General features: G+C 36.8%; 1 protein-coding gene across 1 annotated transcript in view; it reads left to right on the top strand.

Moving 5' to 3' along the window:
* The window catches only part of SAMSN1 (SAM domain, SH3 domain and nuclear localization signals 1), a 44,755-nt gene extending 24,816 nt beyond the window's left edge, over window positions 1-19,939 (top strand). The window contains exons 3-8 of the mRNA XM_081327763.1: window positions 1,042-1,194; window positions 2,964-3,096; window positions 7,527-7,678; window positions 10,346-10,552; window positions 13,644-13,794; window positions 19,491-19,939. Coding sequence (XP_081183889.1) covers window positions 1,042-1,194; window positions 2,964-3,096; window positions 7,527-7,678; window positions 10,346-10,552; window positions 13,644-13,794; window positions 19,491-19,684 — 990 coding nt within the window. The 3' untranslated portion in view covers window positions 19,685-19,939. The remainder of the gene's footprint in view (window positions 1-1,041; window positions 1,195-2,963; window positions 3,097-7,526; window positions 7,679-10,345; window positions 10,553-13,643; window positions 13,795-19,490) is intronic.
* Window positions 19,940-20,864: the final 925 nt, after the last annotated feature.

Here is a 20,864-nt window from a genome sequence, read left to right as displayed (position 1 = left end):
TTAACATCAAAATGCCTGTGGCATTGTTAATTATACTAGTGCTTGCTGTTTTGGGGATCTTGAAATCCTACGATCATGCATCACCTAAGAATCTTAACAAAAACAACAAATGTTGGTTCATTTTGCTACTCTGCCAAATTTCATTCCTCTTCCAGTGGGAGAAGTCAAGATCATCTGTTACTAAAATAAGTTCAAAGCCCCTTAAAGAAATGAAGAGGGATAGTTGCAAATCTCTTATACCAAATGCCTTGCATTGTATTTCTTTTGCAGCTTCTGGGATTACTCTGGCATTGTGAATTTATTTATTTATTTATTTGGCACTCTCTTTTACATTCTTCTCTCACTGAAGCAAAAAAAATCTGTTTTTTTTTAGTAGAAAAATTGTTACTGCATTTGTGGATTCTAACTGATGGAACTCTTGCTATGATAGAAGTGGGACTCTATTTCAGGTGATATGTCGCCATGTAGAATCCAGCATATGTTTCTCATTATGACATCACTGAATAAAATGGAAATCTTGAGATTACAGCATGGGTGTCAAACTCGCCATGTCACGTGACATGGCACAACTCTTTTTGCATTGCTGGCAATGGGGTGGGCGCGGCTTCAGTATGATGAAACTGGCCCATGGGCTGGCAGTTTGACACCCCTGCATGACAGGATTCTGGTTCATGTGGAAACCTGCATTTAGATAAAATTCCCACTGCAGACAGCTGCAATTATCTATGGATAGTTGGCTGTGTCACAGCATAATTTAGAAAGGGGAAGTATGGTTCAATATAGCCTTAGGCAAATATATTGCCTGAATAAAGCTTACAATTTGCACTCAAAAACAGTAAATAGTCATGTGAATCCTTATGACACATATGAACTGCTTCAATTCACTCTATACAACCAGTTCCATCCATCCATCCATATGTGTCTGTGTATGTATGTATATGTATATACACTGTATGTATGTGTGTGTATATATAGTATGTAAGTGTGGTTTTGTGTATACAATTATTAAAAGCTTTTCTTTCTTGCCCTCTTTTTAAATAGCTAGATGAAATATGTGCCATATCTGATGGCACAGGATTGAAACAAAACAAACCCAATAACGGAGGAAGCATTGGAAAAAAGATGAGAGCCATTTCCATGACTATGAAGAAAAAGATGGGTAAAAAGTACATTAAGGCGTTTCCAGAGGAAACGGTAAACTTTTTTTTAATTTACTGTTTTGCACTCTGAGGCTGAGGCTCCAATTTTTGTTGTTGTTGTTGTTTTTATGCAGGTTCTTGGCAAATTATATATAATTCATAATTTTACCTTTCTATAAAATGGGTATTTGGCCAACTACAGCAACTATGGCTCCAATTATACAATTCACATATATTTACAATTCCACTACATCATCTACTCAAAAAGACTGAAACAAAAATACCCTAAAAAGACAAAGCAAGAAGAGGACAGATAACATACTTTAGTTTAGCTGAGCCAAACCATTCTTTTGTTGTAGCTTGCTTGCATACTTGCAGTTTTCCATATCTAAGTATACGGTATGCGAAATGAATTTAAAGTTTAACATAAGGTGCCTGAATTTTAAGTTCTTTGCTGCTAGGTACTGGATATGTCATCAGCTTAGATTAACTTTTTGATAAATACCTTCCATTGAGCCAAATATTAAAAAGCAAAGTAATTGTGTCATAGCAAAAAAATAATAATCCTGCTGTGGATAACCCATTGACTAAATAGTTGGTCCTTCCTTCTCTAGAATCTCACAGGCACCTTTTTTATGTTGTGGAGGTAAAATTGCATTGGAATGTGGGAGGAAAAAGCTGCATAAAGAATAATATGGTGTATATGAGTTATGGATGCTATTCCTTCTTGCACACCTCTTGATTCAAACAATTCCTTTCGTGAAAATAGTTGTAAAAGCAGCCATCTTACTTGTTACATCTGTCCTGTATGAGTCCAGTAAATTTTCTGAGAACAACAAAAATGCATATAGAAGATATTCAGAGAAAATTTATGTCGATCTACTTATTCCTCCTATGAAGTAGTTGTGAGATTTTATTATATATATATCCAACAACGTGCACATATAGTATGGGCCATAACTTTGTTCAAATTAAAATATAAAAGAGATATTAGATGTACTGAATACAATCAAATATGTTAACTTAAAAATGTGTTCAGTGAAATGTTCAACAAATGTTCAAGAAAATGCATTCAACAAAATTTAAAAAATGTGGAAATGACTCAGAGAAAGCCTGTAAAATGAAAGGTCAGGATTTGTTGAAAGTACTAAAGAAGGCTGTGAGGAATTTTTTAAAAAATGAGTCTAGCAGAAGGTAGGCAGAATAGAAACTGAATATTCATTAAGGTATGTACCTCAAAATATATAAATATCACCAGTTCTAAAAATATATTGTAAAGGACTGAGGAAAGAAATTACAAAATTTTTGTGCATGGTTTCTGGAAAGGCCACACTGATGTTCTGATAAAGAAAACAATGCTAGTGATTCTTATTCAAAGGACAGAAAATAATCACCCAGGTTCCCTTTGTAAGTAAAATACATGTTCACAAGTCCTACATGCAGCCTATTGTGGGAAAAATAAAGACTATATTCAATGATTTCCCATAGAAAAGCTTACGTATACTAAGATTTTCATGCAGAGAAACCAATTTGTTGTAAGATTTAATGAAAAGGGGAAAAATGGGTCAGCTTTATTTAGGAGTTAGTAATAGAGCTGTTAGTAATAGTAATTGACATTATACAAAGTTCTTGCAAAGCTATTATACAATTATTTATCAAATGGTATGTAATAACCATGTAAAACCTTGCTGTTATAGTGCATCCTTGTCTGAAAGCCATTAATTAATGAAAATGCCTTAAGTTAAAAAGTGGATATTGTATAATAAAGTGCAACATCTAAAAAAAAAGTTTTCTCTCTCTCTCTCTCTCTCTTTGGTTGTCAAGAATGAAGTAGGAAAAAGCTTTTCTACTTCAAATAGGGACAGTGACCCTGGAGGAGAATCAACCACAACGTCTCTAAAAGCAAGTGACTCCATGGACAGCCTCTATAGTCTTAATAGCGGCCAAAGTTCTTCAAGTAAGTAAAAAAATAATTGTATAGAAAGTAAATGTGCATGTGTAACTGACTGAAAATATTAACTTTATTCAAATAATTTGCCTGAAAATAACACAGTCCCTAAGGGACGCAGTGGCTCAGTGGGTTAGGATGCTGAGCTTGTCAATCAGAAGGTCGGCAGTTTGGCAGGTCGAATCCCGAGTGCCGCATAGCAGAGTGAGCGTCTGTTACTCATTCCAGCTTCTGCCAACCTAGCAGTTCGAAAGCACGTAAAAATGCAAGTAGAAAAATAGGGACCACTACGGTGGGAAGGTAACAGCATTCCGTGCGCTTTTGGCGTCTAGTCATGCCAGCCACATGACCACGGAGACGTCCTCGGACAAGCGCTGGCTCTTCGGCTTTGAAACGGAGATGAGCACCGGCCCCTAGAGTCGGAAATGACTAGCACACATGTGCGGGGGAACCTTTACTTTTACCTTAACACAGTCCCTTTTCAAGTCCAGAAATTGTAAATGATCAGCCTGGTAGGGAATTCTAGAAGTAAATATCCCAGTCTTTTCCATGCAAAAGTTATGTCCTCTAGGCAATCTAATGTTTTCTTTAGTGACTCTATAAATGAGAAGAAGTTCATATGCTCTCTGCATAATAATAATAATAATAATAATAATAATAATAATAATAATAATAATAATAATAATAATAAATGCAGATTTCCTATTTTTGTATGCATATTACAGATTCACAATAAAAAAATGGATATGGCAAATGTAGTACTTTGGACATTCTTCAAACTCATTCACTAGTATTTTTTTACAACAGTGTAAAGTATTAATAATATCACCAAAGGTTATTGATTTATTAGACCTACAATTAGCCAGGGGGAGACAATTCCAAAGGTGAGAAAATGTATAATCTCTAAGTTTTGTCTGAACAATGAAAAATGAAGCACCGTGTTCTTACAAAGCATATGTAGGATATAAAAGACATCAAAAGAAACTGTACAGTATTAATCAATTTACAGCCAAACCTGTGATCAGAATTTCTATTGCTAAGCGAGGCAGTTAGGTAAGTCACGCCCAATTTTACAACCATATTTGCTATGATTATTAAGTGAATCATTGCAGCTGTTAAGTGAATCATGCAGTCATTAAGTGAATCCAGTGTCCATCACTGAGTTTGCTTCTCGAAAGCTCGCTGGGATGGTAATCATATGACTCCCCCATGATGCTGCAACCATCATAAATGCATGCTGATTGCCAAGCACCCAAATTTTGATCATGTGACCATGGGAATGCTGCAGCAATCATAAATGTGAGCATTGGTCATACTGTAAGTCACTTTTTCAGTCTTCTTCAAACAGCTGCTAAATGAATAGCTATACTGTAAGTTGAGGATTACTTGTAAAAGGTTTCCAGGTTGCTATTTCAACAGCGAGTAACACTGCTAAGAAATGAAGGTTATATAAAACTTGGCAAGATTCAGGAGACCAAGAAAAAAAAATCTGTGCAAAAATGGCCAAAACGGCAATTCAGAACACACAGATCTGCAAAAGAGCTCCTCAAAATTTTAGCTGACCCTGGAGTCATTGTCCAATCATCTGCAATACAACATGGCTTACACAGCAATATTCTGCATGTAGGAGTTGTCAGACTATAATCTTTACTCAATTGCATTACAAAAGTCATTGTCTAAAGTATGTTTGAATTAGTTTGAAATGTTGGAGAAGAAGTGCTTTTGATTGATGAAACCCAAATTTTTGGCCACAATACAACAAGACACATTTGGTGAAGATAAATTGAAGCATTTGAAGAACAGAATACCTTGCTGATTCTTTCTGGTTTCTTGGCCACGAAATATTATGTGGGTGGTAAAATAAATTCAGCTAAATAGCACAATCCTTATAAATGTTATTGGAAGTGATCCTTAGTACTCTGGGGGTGAGCTTTAGTCATGAGCATGGTATCTAAAATTCTTTTTCTTGGATTATATCAATAAGAAGTACATGTTAGCCCCTGTTCTATCTGATTGTCAATACACATAAAAATTATGGATGAGCTATTGTCAGGTGGGACTCAATAGTCAAGTAGCAAAAACTGGTAGAGATTTTACTAAGATATATTTTACTGAGAAATTCTTACATAACCTTTTATGCTGTCATTCTGTCTCACAGAGTTGATTAATGACACCAAAGCATCCCATTTTATGTTTGCTTGTTGTTGTTTTTCTTAAAAAAACAACCAAAAACCTAAATAATTCTTTATTCTAAAGCAGAATGGTTCACTGACATACCAACTCAATTTTCATGCCCTAGGTCTAGGCCAATCATATTTTCAAATAAACATGGTTTCTGCCAGTTCAAATGCTCAAATACAGGATAATATTTTGCAGGTGTTTATATCTGAGGGATATCTGAGGGAACACCTGCTGCCAGCATCAAGTTCCCTTCGTCCAGTGCGCTCCCACAGGGAGGGTCTTCTCAGGGTGCCGACGGTAAAAGATTGCCGACGGATAACATCCAGGGGGAGGGCCTTCTCAGTGGGTGCACCTGCCCTCTGGAACCAGCTGCCTGTGGAGCTTATGACTGCCCCCGACCTTCGTTCATTTCGCTGGGACCTGAAGACCTGGCTCTTTGAGCTCTCCGGCCCGAGCTGAGAATTTTAATTTTAATTGGGGTTTTTATTTTTATTTTTTTCAGGGTTTGGTTTAATCTTTTTAAATTGTTTTTAACTTTTGTATTGATCTTTGTTTTAAATACCCTGTAAACCGCCCTGAGTCCTTTGGGAAAGGGCGGTATATAAATCCAATAAAATAAAAAATAAAACAAAAATAAATCTTTCTAACAATTTTAACAGGCAGCTCTGCAGGTTTGCATGAAACAGAAAATGTATTTTATTTCATATGGGGGGAAAAATGCCCTTTCTGTTTTGGAATTCTGTTGCACTATAAAGGTTGGTCTACAGTTTGGCAGACCTGAAATCCAGACTGTTCAGTTTCTTTTGAATTGTGGATGAAATAAAATGTGTGATAAGTTGGGCAAGACAGATTCAATCTTATTTTTCCCTCTCTTCTTCTGTGCCAGCAATAGCTTTCCCTATATTAATTTGGACAGCTGCTGATACCCTAGCTCAGTGATGGCGAACCTTTTAGAGACCGAGTGCCCAAACCGCAACCCAAAACCCACTTATTTATCGCAAAGTGCCAGGGCCACATCAGCATTGTGGTGCCCTCGGGGGAGGCAGGGAGGCACCTCCAAGTGCCGCCTCTGGCACGCAAAACCTGGGGGATGCAAAAATGGGCCACCATGCTGCAAGGTGCAAAAACGGCCACCGCTGCGCCGCGGGGTGCAGATACAAGGCATCACGCCACGCAAGAATGGGACAGGGCTAGTGAGTATCACACAGGCACACAGGAAGGTGGAACCAAGAGATCCTGTTGTCACAACAGAAGGCACGGGTTTATTTTATTGTTGCCCTACTTCTGAATTTAATTCCTGTTACCTAACTTCATTTCCTTTTGTTTTCAGAAATATCATGGTCTAGCAAGTCTATTTAATCTTCTCCCAGATACATTTAAACAAATGCATCAGGTGTAATTATTTGCTTGTTATGTATGCTGTTTTCAAGAAAATACATTCACAGTATCACTGCTATCAAAAGAGCATTTGAGTGGAATACTACAATGTTTAGTTAAATGTGCTGAACCAAGATTGTTCAGTTCTGACCAAAAATAGAACCATTGAAACTAAAACTTTCATTGTGCCGCATATCCAAGTCCTTGTGTCTAAAAGTATACTCAGTAACATGTACAGTAAAAACTCATTCCCATATGCCTGAATTCAGAAGAAATATTCAACAGTTGATTGCTTAAATAATATATTTAAAATATATGTCATTGGTTTTCAGCCTTGAGGAAGATATACACTCTAGTCCTCACAACACTTTTTGCCAATTCAGGCTTTGATCATTTTAATGACATTTGTGTTTCTGATTTGTGGACTTTGAGGATGACATCTGTTAACACATCCTCAGAATTAATTAGTCTCTGGTATGCATGAATAATTATGGGAAATGATCTAGCTAAACTTAAGTAGTACTAAGTCTCATAAATTCAATAAAACTATTCCAGTGCTATATATAGTAAATTATACTCACTTTCTTGAAGCATTCAAATTACAGTATCTGAGTTGAAGAAAAACTCAGGACCTCCTGTTCATTGTAAAAAAAAGCTTATTGGTTTGACAGATGAATATTAACACTGCTGATATCATAGTAAATACATGGCATATGGAGGCAGGAATAGGACTTGCACACTATCTCACCTTACCCCACAAAAAAATAGGCTGACGCTATTTGTAGTAGAGATTTTTATTTTTATGTCAAAATCTTGACAGGTTTTACACGGTACCCACCTTAGACATTATGCAAAAAAATAACCATTTTTATTGCTTCCAGGTGGTGTAACTTGTTGTTCAGATGGCACAAGCAACCGAGACAGCCTAAAGTTTGATGAAGAAATCAGTTATGTGGGACCATTCTGTGGCAGAGCCAGAGTACACACAGACTTCACTCCCAGTCCTTACGATTCAGACTCCTTAAAAATCAAGGCAAGATTTCTTTATTCTACAGATGTATTAATGACTTTGTGCTTTAAGCTTTTATAGATCTATTTACTAATCCTGCTGCAGTTTCTTTGCTAGTCTCTGTTCACAGATGATTCCAAAGACAGTGCTATATAATATTACTTCACCGACAGCTGTGGAAGCTATAGGGGGGTCTTTCACTTTTCCATACAATACTAACAAAAAGAAGATGATGCTTGTGTTTGTGTCGCCAGAGAAAGAAGGTGTGATTCAGAGTTTCACTCCTGACTAGGAATAACAAAGTAATAATTTTAACCTGGGGAAAAGAGACTTCTGCCTAAATTACTTTTTTCCCCCTGAGCTTATTAGTGATGTGAAACTAGCTGAAGGGAACATTCACAGGCATTCCCAAAGTGTAATAATTTAATGCAAGTGTTTTCAAGTATGGGATAATCTACATGTCTTGGATCAAGTCAAAACCAATATAATGTGCTAACTCAAATACTTTGGACTGCATTCAAAACCATTTTTACTTGTAAATGGAGATGGTAATTCTCTTTTTCTGCTTTGTCCTCCACCAATCTCTTTTCTCACCCAACTAGGGTTGTGCATATTATTTTGACTTTGAAGCAGCCACTCAGTTGTTCCCACCTTGAATCAAGATGTGTATTTCTAAAGTTTTGTTTCTAAGTTGAGCCAAATTTTTATAAATCAGCAGTTTTTCCAGTGTTTCAGCTGCACTTGAACTACTGTTTTGTGACTTGTGACTAGATTCTTTTCCCCCCAAACTTTACCTAATCCAACCCCTATAACAGCATTATAATTATATTTCTATTGGCTTGATCTGAATGGGATGATGTAGGAGTGAAATGTTGATAGCAAAGGGGGTGGGAGAAAACAAGACTAGTATTCATTCCTGAATGCCTGCCTGTGTGGTACCGTATTTTCCGGCGTATAAGATGACCCGGTGTATAAGACGACCCCCTACTTTTCGTGTTAAATTATAGGGTTTGGGCTAATAACTCAATATTTCACTTCCTGGCACACAATTTGCATATTAACAACTCGTTTAGCGTTAGTACCCTTTTTTATAAGTGCCACGATGTTGCTAAAATAAAAGAGGTAAACTTCGTGACCCTCCCAGCCCGTGCATAAAACAGAAATGAAAAGGCTTAAGCCTTTCCGTTCCCAAATACCAAGGTTTCCCCCGAGTTTTGCGCGGTTAAACAAACGGCATTTGTGTATTAATGTTTCTCCACGGAGCACAAAATTCGCCCGAATTAAGGAAAGTGGGGAGCTAAAGAATCTGGGGCTACAGGGAATACCTCTGGCATGACAGGCAACCATGGGAAACACGAGGACTGTAGCGGCACCCTCAGTTCGCACAATCCGATCCAGAAAGCGCCCGGAGCCTCCTCCATTACTTCTAACAGAACGTCTCCACGTCCTGCCCGCCTCGCCTTTTAAACCCCGCCCCCTTTTCCCCTGTAATGTTTCCCTGCTCCGCCTGCTCTGTGATTTGCCCAGCTTTGCTCCTTCCCTGCCAAATGGGCGCCTCGCCTTCTTTCCTCTGAGCTCTCTCGCTTGGTGCGCTGCTGCTCTCAGTTCCGCACTCCGTGACTGGGCAAGCGATTCTTCTGGTCGGCGCAGGTCAGGCGGTGCCTCGGTGGGAGCAAAGGTGCTCCCTTCCTACTGTTGAGCGGCGCGCCTCTGGGGACCGCCTGCCCGTCCTCTCGTCGGGGACCTGACAGCCAGCATTGGAAGCGCCAGCATGCAGCCGCCCCATGATCTGATGAGAGTTTGCCCTCCATCACCCATTCGCTGTTGGCCGCTTAACCACGGGTCACCATCGCCTACCTTCATTCACCCAGCGATCCCGCCGTCCAGCAGAAAAGATCAGAGAGGTGAATAGTATTTTCCGGCGTATAAGACGACTCGGTGTATAAGACGACCCCCAACTTTTGAGAAGATTTTCATGGGTTAAAAAGTCATCTTATACGCCGGAAAATACGGTAAGTTACTGCTTGGATTGTTGTTGTTTTTTCCTTTAATTCTTTTGTACTGGGAAAGTTAAAGTTGAAATAGGTGAGTAGGATGTATATTATGCACTTTATTTTGCAGGCAGTTACTTCAAATGTGTGCACTACTGTGAGTTGTACATTGTGTTATTAATGTTTACTATGGAAAATGCAAAGCTTTTAATAGTACATTGGGTTTTTTTTATTTAGCTGTGGTCTTTTTGCTGCATGAAAATTATAGTATCCTGTAGAGGTTAAGCTTCTGGTGCTTTTAAAATGCAGGATCTATGTTCTTTTAAATTAATTTCTTAATTTCTATTGAGTTATAAATTTTGTATTGGTCCATGCTTTTGTTCGTTCTGTCTGTCTGTCTGTCTGTCTGTCTGTCTGTCTGTCTGTCTATCTATCTATCTATCTATCTATCTATCTATCTATCTATCTATCTATCTATCTATCTATCCTATTTCTTAACTGCCCATCTTCCTGTTGATTTGGTTAATTTGTTGGCAGATCTACTTAAAAATAGAAAATATACATTAAGTATCGAGTTGCCTGTTCACTTTCCTTTACTCTTCTTTCAATAGAAAAAACCCAGCAATATTAATGAGCAATCATCTGTTATTTCATTACATTCTTTGTTTTATATTCTATTTTACTCATGGTCTTCTAATAGAAAGGAGATATAATTGACATTATCTGCAAAACGCCAATGGGCATGTGGACTGGACTGCTAAACAACAAGGTTGGAAACTTCAAATTTATTTACGTGGATCTGATTACAGAAGAGGAATCTGCACCAAGAAAGATAAAACCACACAAGAAAAGTAAAAGCGTCAAGCCTAATTCTCTTCAGGAATTCTTGGAGCAAATCCATCTCCAGGTTAGCTAAAACTGGAAATGTGTGCACTTCAACTGTTCTTCACTTTTAGTTTTGTTTTTCAGCTCTAAATTGCTTCTTATGCCCATGGCTTGCTTTAGACTAATATAGCATTTTCCTCCCCTTTGGGGGATTACTTTGTTTCAAATTAAATTGGAATTCATGGATTTTACTCAGTTTGATTGTTATATAAATAACAAGGTAGCATTCACTATGGTTTCTTTGTTTCTTTTCTACATGTCATTTTCCCCCCAAAATTCTTGATTCTATCAAATAAGTATCTATCCCTTATTTATATCAGCTAATCATCTTTGCATCCTTCACTGATTCTCAATCTTTTATCATAATTAATCAAATTAATCATGTTTTAAGTCATTAATTTTCCATATGCACACATAGTTTTAAACTTAAATACATGAAACTTCTGGGTGAGATAATCCATTACCATGGATTGGGGTATCTGTAGTACGCCAACAGTATCCAACTCTTTATTTCCACTCCTGGTGAGCCAATTGATGCCGTTGCTGCCCTGTTGCGGTGCCTGGAGGCTGTGGGGGCCTGGATGAGGGACAACAGACTCTGACTGAACACTGACAAGACTGAATGGCTTTGGGTGTATGGGGCTCCGAGATCTGGGACTTTGTCTTTGGATGGGTGGCACTACTTTGGATGGGACTTTGTCTTTGGATGGGTGGCACTACTCCAGATAGATCGAGTCTGCAACTTGGGTGTTCTGCTGGATTCACATCTCCAGCATAAAGAGCAGGTGGCAATTGTGGCTACGAGAGCTTTTGCAAAATTTCAGGTTGTGCATCAGTTTCAACCTTTCCTGGATCAGGAGTCCCTGTGCTCAGTCATTCAGGCCCTAGTTATCTCACAGTTGGATTATTGTAATGCATGAGGCTCTACATGAGGCTACCCTTGAACAGCATTCAGAAGCTACAGCTGGTGCAGTGTGTGATGGCACAGACAGCTCTAGAGGCCCAAAGAAATTGCTCATGTAATACCATTGTTCTGCAAGCTGCATTGATTATCAGTCTACTTCCAGATGCAATTCAAGGTGTTGGTAATCATCTTTAAAGCCCTTCATAGTATGGGTCCAGGCTACTTGAGAGACCATCTCATCCTACTGGGATTAGCCCATTCTACCCTTCCTGGCAGAGAAGACATGCTGAGGGACCTGTCAGCCTGATTATTCTGGCTAGTGGGGTCCAGGAGAAGGGCCTTCTCTGCCACTGCACCTTCCCTTTGGAACATTTTGCCCCCAGTGTGAGGTTGGTCCCAACCCTCCTGACCTTTCATAAGGGCCTAAAGACCTGGCTCTGCCAGTTAGCTTGAGGCTCCAATGAGGAAGCATCACAGTAGAAGTGGTTGCTCAAATAACATATTCCCCCCTTCTCCCACCCTGTCCATCTGCAATTGGATCATAGTGTTTGTGGGTATTATAATGTGTGTGTGTGTAAGTGTATGTGTGTGTATGTATGTATGTATATGTGTATGTGTGACACCCTTGCTCCACAAGCTGCATTGGCTTGCAGTCTGTTTCAGGGTGCAATTCAAGATGGTGGTAATTACTTTTAAACAGGGTCTTCAAACTTGGCCCTTTTATGACTTGTGTATATATATATGCGCAACTTTTAAAAATCAACCAGAGACCGGCCTTTTCCAACAAAGCCGGAACCACTGTGATACACAAGCAAGCTTGTCATGAGTAGGCCACACCCACATTCCACAATTTGACCGTTATTATTACCATATAAGTGTATGTACTGACTCCCTCATCATTCAGCCCTTGCTCTGATGATGTCAACAGCTTGTTGACGAAAGCTCAGCAATAAAGAAGAATTTTTTCTTATATCCTGGAGTTCATCGTTTCTATTTTTACTGATTTCAAATGTCTACACCTGAGATTCCAGTTTTTAAATTTATTATATATGTATGTACGTATGTATATGAATATGTATATGTATATGAATATGTATATGTATATATGTCTTGAGTGTTTTGAGCACCTGGTCGACCCGAATATGGGCCTAGAGGTTAAAATAACTGCCTAACGTGCAAAGCAGCTCAGGTTCGAATCTCAGAAGGGTGTGGCTAACTGATGAGAGCAAAGAAGCTTGAAATAGCTATATCAGTCTCCCTTTAATTCTTTGTCAGCAATCCAAATTTTATATATATATATATAATGTGTGTGTGTGTGTGTGTGTGTGTGTGTGTGTGTGTCCATTCCCCCCCCCTCTTTCTCTCTCTCTCTGTGTATAGCATGGAACTATCACCAGTCTCTGGATTTCTGCTGTCATATACACTCACATAGTCTAGATGATACCAATTCCTACATCCTGATATATTTTAATCCTGTCATTCGTAATTGTATCTATAAATTCACTTTCTTGCATGTCTTCATTATTTCCGCTCTAGAAAAATATCTTAATTCTAGTATATCCATTATTTTCTCTTGTTTTTTACAATCAGTCTACATTTTTCTTTCCTGTCCTTTCATTTGATAATTTGTGTTCTTTACCATATATTCTCTTACATTCTAAGTCTCAATTTTTCATATGCTTTAGTCAGCAATAAATGGCCCTGTAGATACTTACCTATACAATTAATTAAGGCTTTCACAAAACTCTTTTGAATATAGAAGGTATATAGTAAGTTATATGTATATATTAGTTATATTTGTGCTATTTGTGCTAGGGATAGTATTGATGGGTTTAGACACATTTTGACCAATACATCACAATTTCAAAGAACATTATTTCAAGGATGATAATGTTATTGTATACAAATTAGGATGTACTCTTTTAGGGACCATTTGTTCAGTGATTGAAATTATGAGTCACTGAACTAATGGTAGTTATGACCAGTCCTCAAAATTGTGGGCATTGCAGTACCCTTGTGATCACATTACCAAAATTCATGTACTTGGCAACAGCCCACCTGCTTTTACGATTGCAACATGTTTTTCAACTCCCCCCCACACACACACACCTGTCTCCCTCACTCCTCTCTGCCCTTTTGGCCATCCTGCAATCCATGAAAGTAAATGTCAATCTTTATTACAATTGAAATTTTAAATGTTTCCCTCTAGGACTATTTATCAACCCTTTTGCTAAATGGCTATCAGATATTAGAAGATTTGAAAGATCTACATGAAAAACACTTAATTGAACTTAACATCAAAGATCCAGAAGACAGGACAAGACTACTTTTAGCTATTGAGAATCTTCAGGACTCTGAAAGTATGTGCTACATTTCTGTAAAAAAAATAATGGTGAAAGTTGGATATATACTACATAGTTGTGGATGTGCCTCACAAGGCTTTAATATATTGCACAATCTGTTTACCATTTTTGAAGAGTGAAAGAAACCACAAAATATTTTTAAAATATATAAATGACAGTGTAAATCACTTAACTATTGTAAAGAATTTATAAATATAACTGTAAAAATCAAGTCCATTTGTCATTGGCATCAATGACAATTTTTTTTAAAAATTCCATTTATATCCCGCCCTTCTCCGAAGACTCAGGGCGGCTTACAAGCTTAGCAGTAGCCTTCATTCTATGTATATGCCTGCTTATTAGGGCTTTCACACATACCCCCAAGCGGCATTATTACAAAGTCAGCTTAATTGCCCCCAACAATCTGGGTCCTCAAATTTCTTCTTTATTTTAATTGAACTATTCTGTGACTTGCTAAAGTTATCTTAAGGATGAAAGACTAGCTTTCCATTATTTACTGGAAATGGTGAAGGAATATGTATTTCTCAATAACACTATGAATTATAATATTGAGAATTACTCTTCCAGAGTTAGCCTGATTGCCCATCACAGGCATGGGATGCACTGCTGAAGGAAATGGCACATTTGTTCCAATATTTTTATTAAGAAAACCATACAGATATACATAAACAGTAAATGTCAATATGCTATTTTAGACGAGTCACTTAAGATATCCAATGAGCTGCTGGGGAAGTACAGAAGGCAAGTATGAGTAACACGGGTGTTTGCAAAATGGCTGAATTAAAGCTGAAAGGACATCCAATGGCTGATTACCCAAAGACAATAGGAAAATTTGATGCTATAAAATATGTCCATAATCATTTATAGTGTCAGCTAAGGCAACCTTAATTTTATCTGCACAGAAATGTCAAGATGAATATTTAAACCCTGAGAATCAACAAACTGAAATGGGCTGGAATATGTCACTTAACAGCAGAGACCCCATCAAATTCTCTACTTTGTAAAGAAAATCCTAGAAGGGAATAGCCACTGTTACTAACAGAATTGGGTCAGAGGTAGTGCTCATATCCAACACCAAAAATATTTATATGATCTTAGGCTGTGGATGGGAATTTTTTCCAAATAAAAAAAATGCATTTTTTCATGCAAAAATGGCCATAGAATGCTTAATTTTTTGCAAATAAAACCTTTAGATTTTATGTAGATTTCTGCCAGACATGGAGTGAAAGCTGCCATTCTTAGGGCCTGAAGAATGGCCCATGTAACACCCTTGCTTCACAAGCTGCATTGGCTTGCAGTCTGTTTCAGGGTGCAATTCAAGATGGTGGTAATTACTTTTAAACAGGGGTCTCCAAACTTGGCCCTTTTATGACTTGTGGACTTCAACTCCCAGAATCTGGGAGTTGAAGTCCACAAGTCATAAAAGGGTCAAGTTTGAAGACCCCTGCTTTTAAAGCTCTTCATGGCATGGGTCCAGGCTACTTGAGGGAGCGTCTCATCCCACTGGGATTGTCCTGTCCCACCTGTGCTGGCAGTGGAGGCATGCTGCAGGCCCTGTCAGCCCAATTATTCTGGGCATATAATGCTTCCATTTTTGCAAATAAAACTTTAAGATTTTATATAGATTTCAGCCATACATGGAATGAGAGCTGCCAGGTATACACTGGAGTCATAACCAATTCACCTTCCTAGGCTCCAAAATGTACAGAGATAATGTTTATGACCATGAAATAAAGAGATGAGTGCTGCTTGAGAGAAGGACATTAGTTTGGTATAATTCTCTGTGAACTTCTAGATTGAAAAGTCAGGGATTTTTGGTTGGTGTTTATTTCTAAACTTCCTGGAGCTGGAATTCTGATGGCTATTATTTCCTCAGAAGATCATAGTCTTAAAACCCCTGGGCAAAATCTTGCATCAGATATATGTATGTTTTATGTTCTTTTACATGTAGCAGGAGACATGTATTCGGATTTTTAAAAATGAAGTCCTCAGTGGCAAAGTGGCTTCCAAATTGCTAAAGAATAATAGTTCTTTAACTTTATAGATTAGTAATGGAGACTACCATGCACTAAATAAATAAACAAGGCAATGGAGATGTCTAGAAAAGAAATGTATAGGTTGTTTACTGAATTAATTGTAATGAAAGGCAAGCCAATGTATGTTTGGGGTTAACATTTAGCAAAATAACTAATTCTGCATGACCTTTGCAAAATTGCAGCACTGAAATCAAACCAAGTGGAAAATTGGGTTGAAAAAACTGGAAAACTTTAGTGTAACTAAATATTGCATTTGAAATAAACTTCCAAAGGTCAATATTTATAATTCTGCCTGCTAAAATGATTGTTCTAATTAAAATTGATTATGTGTACTGCTTAGGAATCAGAAGCATAATTTTATAAGATGGCTAGTTATCGGCTATAAAAAATATACGAAAATAAAATCAAGCTTAGCCTTTCCTTCAATATATAAATGATCATTTGTATAAAATTGGATCGGACAGTGTTCTCAAAAATTTGGAGGCTTATGTTTGTTTTCCTTGAAAAAGAATTTGCAATACTTGATTGACATATGGTCTAATTATGACATGGTTTTTCTCTGTGTCTAAAAGTTTAGATTCTTGGATTTAATTAATTTCACTGCAGAGATAATAAATTCATATAACCAATCATTTTAATACTGATTATATTCAAAATAAATACCAAAACCTAATAGAAATAAGTATTTGTGTTATTAAAAATACAGGTTCTTCCATAGGAAGTAATATTATATTCATAAAGCTTTTAAAACTAATACATTAACATAAAATGTGGTTCTAAATTAATACATTAGCATAAATGTGTCTCCAGGCTTCAACTGGAATTCATTCTAAAAGGTCTAACAGTGAATCTTACCGGGGAAGCATATTTTTGCAAATTCTTCTGATTCAGTCAAGCAGAGTTCCTGATATCCATGATAATGTTCTCTGCACATGTCCTAGTGAAATTCATGACATTTCACTAATAAAATTTATTAACTAACTCTATGGCAAAACTTTTCACTTTGTGCAGGAAAAAAATGGTTTATCTAGGACATTTATGCATGCATCATGAAATGCATCCTGTCATTGTTTTTATATTGTCCATAATTGTAAGTTTGCATACTAAACAGTGCTAAAACAAGTGAATCACCTTATGGTATATCATATATACATCACATCTGCAATCACAACAAGGCTATGTCATAGACCTATTTAGATATGTTGTAAATGAGCCTGAATTTCTAGAGCTTCGTTGAAGTCAGGAAAAGCTGCAACAATTATACTTACAATATCACGTAAGCCAGGAAATCACACATTAAGGGGAAAAATAAGTTTCAAGGGTAAAAAAATGCATATAATGAATATAATAAAGGTCCTGTTAGAATGTATCAGCTTTATATTTCTTCAGTCCCCATTCTAATCCTACAGACTAAAGTAGTATAGAATATACATGTCAAAATGATGCATATCGTAGACTCTGCTAGTGCTATCTTCTATAACTCTGACCAAACGCCATTTATCTTTTATGAAACTGTTTTATTTTAGGGAAATTACATGATTTCTACAAGTTGATAAGATAGTACATTCTGCTGATTCAGCGGCAATTAGTAGTGATTTTTTAAAAAAGAAAGGAAGGAAGGAAGGAAGGAAGGAAGGAAGGAAGGAAGGAAGGAAGGAAGAGGGAGAGAAAGAAAGAGAGAGAGAGAGAGAGAGAGAAAGAAAGAAAGAAAGAAAGAAAGAAAGAAAGAAAGAAAGAAAGAAAGAAAGAAAGAAAGAAAGAAAGAAAGAAAGAAAGAAAACCAATTTCTGTATCCTGAGCCTTTAACTAATATTTTACAGATTAAAACTGACACTGGCCATTTGTGGTAAAATGCTTTAAATCAAAATACACATAGCCATATGAAAATATTAATGTGTCACATCTTTGAGAAATTCAGTCTTGTAGTAGAAAGGTTCAGACTGTAGCCTGAGAGCACAATTGATTCACTGAGAATAGAATCATATTGGCCAACTGGTTGTTGCCTTCTTTTTGATGGTGATTTCCAGTGACAGTCACTTCTGTCACCCCAATTCACCATCAGGCTCTGTGACAACCAGGCTAAAAAATAGAATTCTTTGTCACACTATGCATTGTTAGCTTTCTTATACGAATAACAGGAAGCAACCATGCAGGACAATCCTTGGGAACAGTAATAGATAGTACTATTATATTTTGCTTTCAATAGTATTGCTTATTCCAACCTTTCTTTTTCTGGGGGGGAGGGTCCTCTATTTAGTAGAGGAATTCCTTTCAAAAGTGGTAAAGATATCTTTGGAGTAACTATTTAGGGTTTAATGTTGAGACTCTAGAAAGAGTACAGAGAAGAGCAACAAAGATAAATAGGGGACTGGAGGCTAAAACATATAAGAAATGGTTGCTGGAATTGGGTTTGTCTAGTTTAATCAAGAGAAGGGCGAGGGGTGACATGATAGCAGTGTTCCAATATCTCAGGGGCTACCACAAAGAAGAGGGAGCCAAGCTATTCTCCAAAGCACCTGAAAGCAGGACAAGAAGCAACGGATGGAAACTAGTCAAGGAGAGAAGCAACCTAGAACTAAGGAGAAACTTCCTGACTGTTAGAACAATTAGCCAGTGGAACAACCTGCCTCCAGAAGTGGTGAATGCTCCAACACTGGAAGTTTTTAAGAAGAGACTGGACTGCCATTTGTCTGAAATGGTATAGGGTTTCCTGCCTGAGCAGGGGGTTGGACTAGATGACCTCCAAGGTCCTTTCCAACATTTATTATTATTATTATTATTATTATTATTATTATTATTATTATTATTATTATTATTATTATTATTATTATTATCATCATCAACATCATCATCATCATCATCTTGGATTGCATGATATAGTAACTTTATACTACTTTTTAAACATTTGGCTAAGGTAAACTTTAAGTTAGTGGTGAGCTTCACTTTCTAGGATTCTTGATCAGAGGTTCTCCCTGCAATTTTTTAAAATATCATAGGTACATCTGAGACATCGATCTTCAAATCAGTCTAAGTCTTGCTCCCAGGCTTTACAGCAAGAGGGTTCTTCCAAAAGGGTATATGCTAGCCTCCTACCTCTTCGCCATCATTATTCAGATACCTTGTTGTGTCTTCACTCTGGTTGCCCTCTGCTGTTCTACTACAAAATGTGGGGGCAGCCTGCAGAGGCCTTGAACGATATGTTCCTTTAATCAATCAATCAGTCAATCAATCAATCAATCAATCAATCAATCACTATCCTGCCTTCATTGTTTTTACAAATAACTCAAGGCAGAGAACATATCCAACACATCTTTCTCCTCCCATTTTCTCCACAACAACCCTTTGAGGTGAGTTGAGCTGAGAAAGAGTGACTGGCCCAAGGTCACTCAGCTGGTTTTCATGGCTAAGACGGGACTTAAACTCACAGTCTCCCAATTTCTAGCCTGATGCTTTAACTACCGGACCAAATGACTTCTCTATAGAGAATCCCATAGGACTTGATCCATCCTATCCTGGACAAATTCCCTGTGATTCAATAAGAAACGTTTATTTCACTAATGGAAGAACTTTGTATGCTATTTTATGCTTTTTCTCAGGTCTTGTTGAAGTAGCTTTAATCTCTAGCTGACTGGTGTTTGTTTTTTTTAATTTTTTTAGATGAACAAGACCAGGAAACAGAACCAATGCCACAGATGTTAAACCCTAACCTCAGCCTTAACAAACTACAATTAAATGAAAGAGATTCTGGTTGCTATATCTCACCAGAAATGTCAGACAATAGTAAAGAAGACCTTGATGCAGAAAATCTGCCTGATGTCATCCAGAAAATTTCCATCACTGAATCAGATTGAAACTTGTTTACATTTTCAGCAAATTGTTAATACTTATTTGGGAGTTTCAAGAAATGCACTGAATTGATTTGTTTGTACAAAAATACAATAATAATAGAGTACATTATTAATTTTGAGACTGTATTTCATTTAATCTTTTATCAAATTTTACAAACAAATAATATAAATGTCCTATATTATTATTTGCAATTTTCCTAAAATATACTAATTGGATTTTATACAGAATTCATATGAGAAATTATATTTCTACAATATAAAAATAACATTATTTTACAATTTTACCTAAAATTTAAATATTTAAATTTAAATATTGTAAAAATGTATATAATTACTATCTAATTCAGAAAAAAACCCTATATAGCTATCCTTTTAATCTAATGCTATATTTCAATACAGTACTTTTTCCTAATACAATTAAAGTGTAAGAAGTTATTTTTTCATATAAATATTGCTATGCCTATTTTAATTGATCCACAGTGAACAATGATGTATAATCAGTTAAAACAGTTTCTTTTGCTATAAATCAGTGTGTGTGTGTGTGTGTGTGTGTGAGAGAGAGAGAGAGAGAGAGAGAGAGAGAGAGAGAGAGAGAGAGAGAGAGAGAGAGAGAGAGAGAGAGAGAGAGAGAGAGACATTTAATTCTGGATCTTGAATACTTTGTCCATATGTTTATTTTTTCCCATATATTTCATTATTTTCTTCACAGTGTAGAAGATTAATTATTAGCAGCAAGTCTTTTTCAATATGTGTGATATACAAATAGATATTTAGTATATCTTTATTGCCAAACATTTTTTTTAAAAAAAGTTCATATTGTCTATTTCTCAGTACTATCACATCAGCTTTATTTTGTAATGATATACAGTATAAAAATTCTCTTGCAAAATAAGTCAAGTATATGCTGGGAAGTCAGTGTCAACACTTTAGTGACTACACAGATAGACTTGTCTAGAATGATCTTTCTGGATCCAGCTGCTCAGCATTTCCCAACATGCTGCTGCGGTAGCTACGTCCACCCATACATATATCTGATACTGGACATCCTCTTTCCTTTCACCTTTCCAGCGATATTGATTTCTGGACCATTGGATAATGTGGCTAAACTATGACAAAGTGAGCCTGTTTGTATTTTAACTGAGAACAGAATATTGCTTTGTTCTTTGATCCATATGTTTTTTCT

The sequence above is a fragment of the Vipera berus genome (genome assembly GCF_964194415.1).
Source record: "Vipera berus genome assembly, chromosome: 4".
Lineage (NCBI taxonomy): Eukaryota > Metazoa > Chordata > Lepidosauria > Squamata > Viperidae > Vipera > Vipera berus.
Note: the sequence above shows the minus strand (reverse complement) of the source record. Positions and strands in the feature narration are given on the sequence as shown.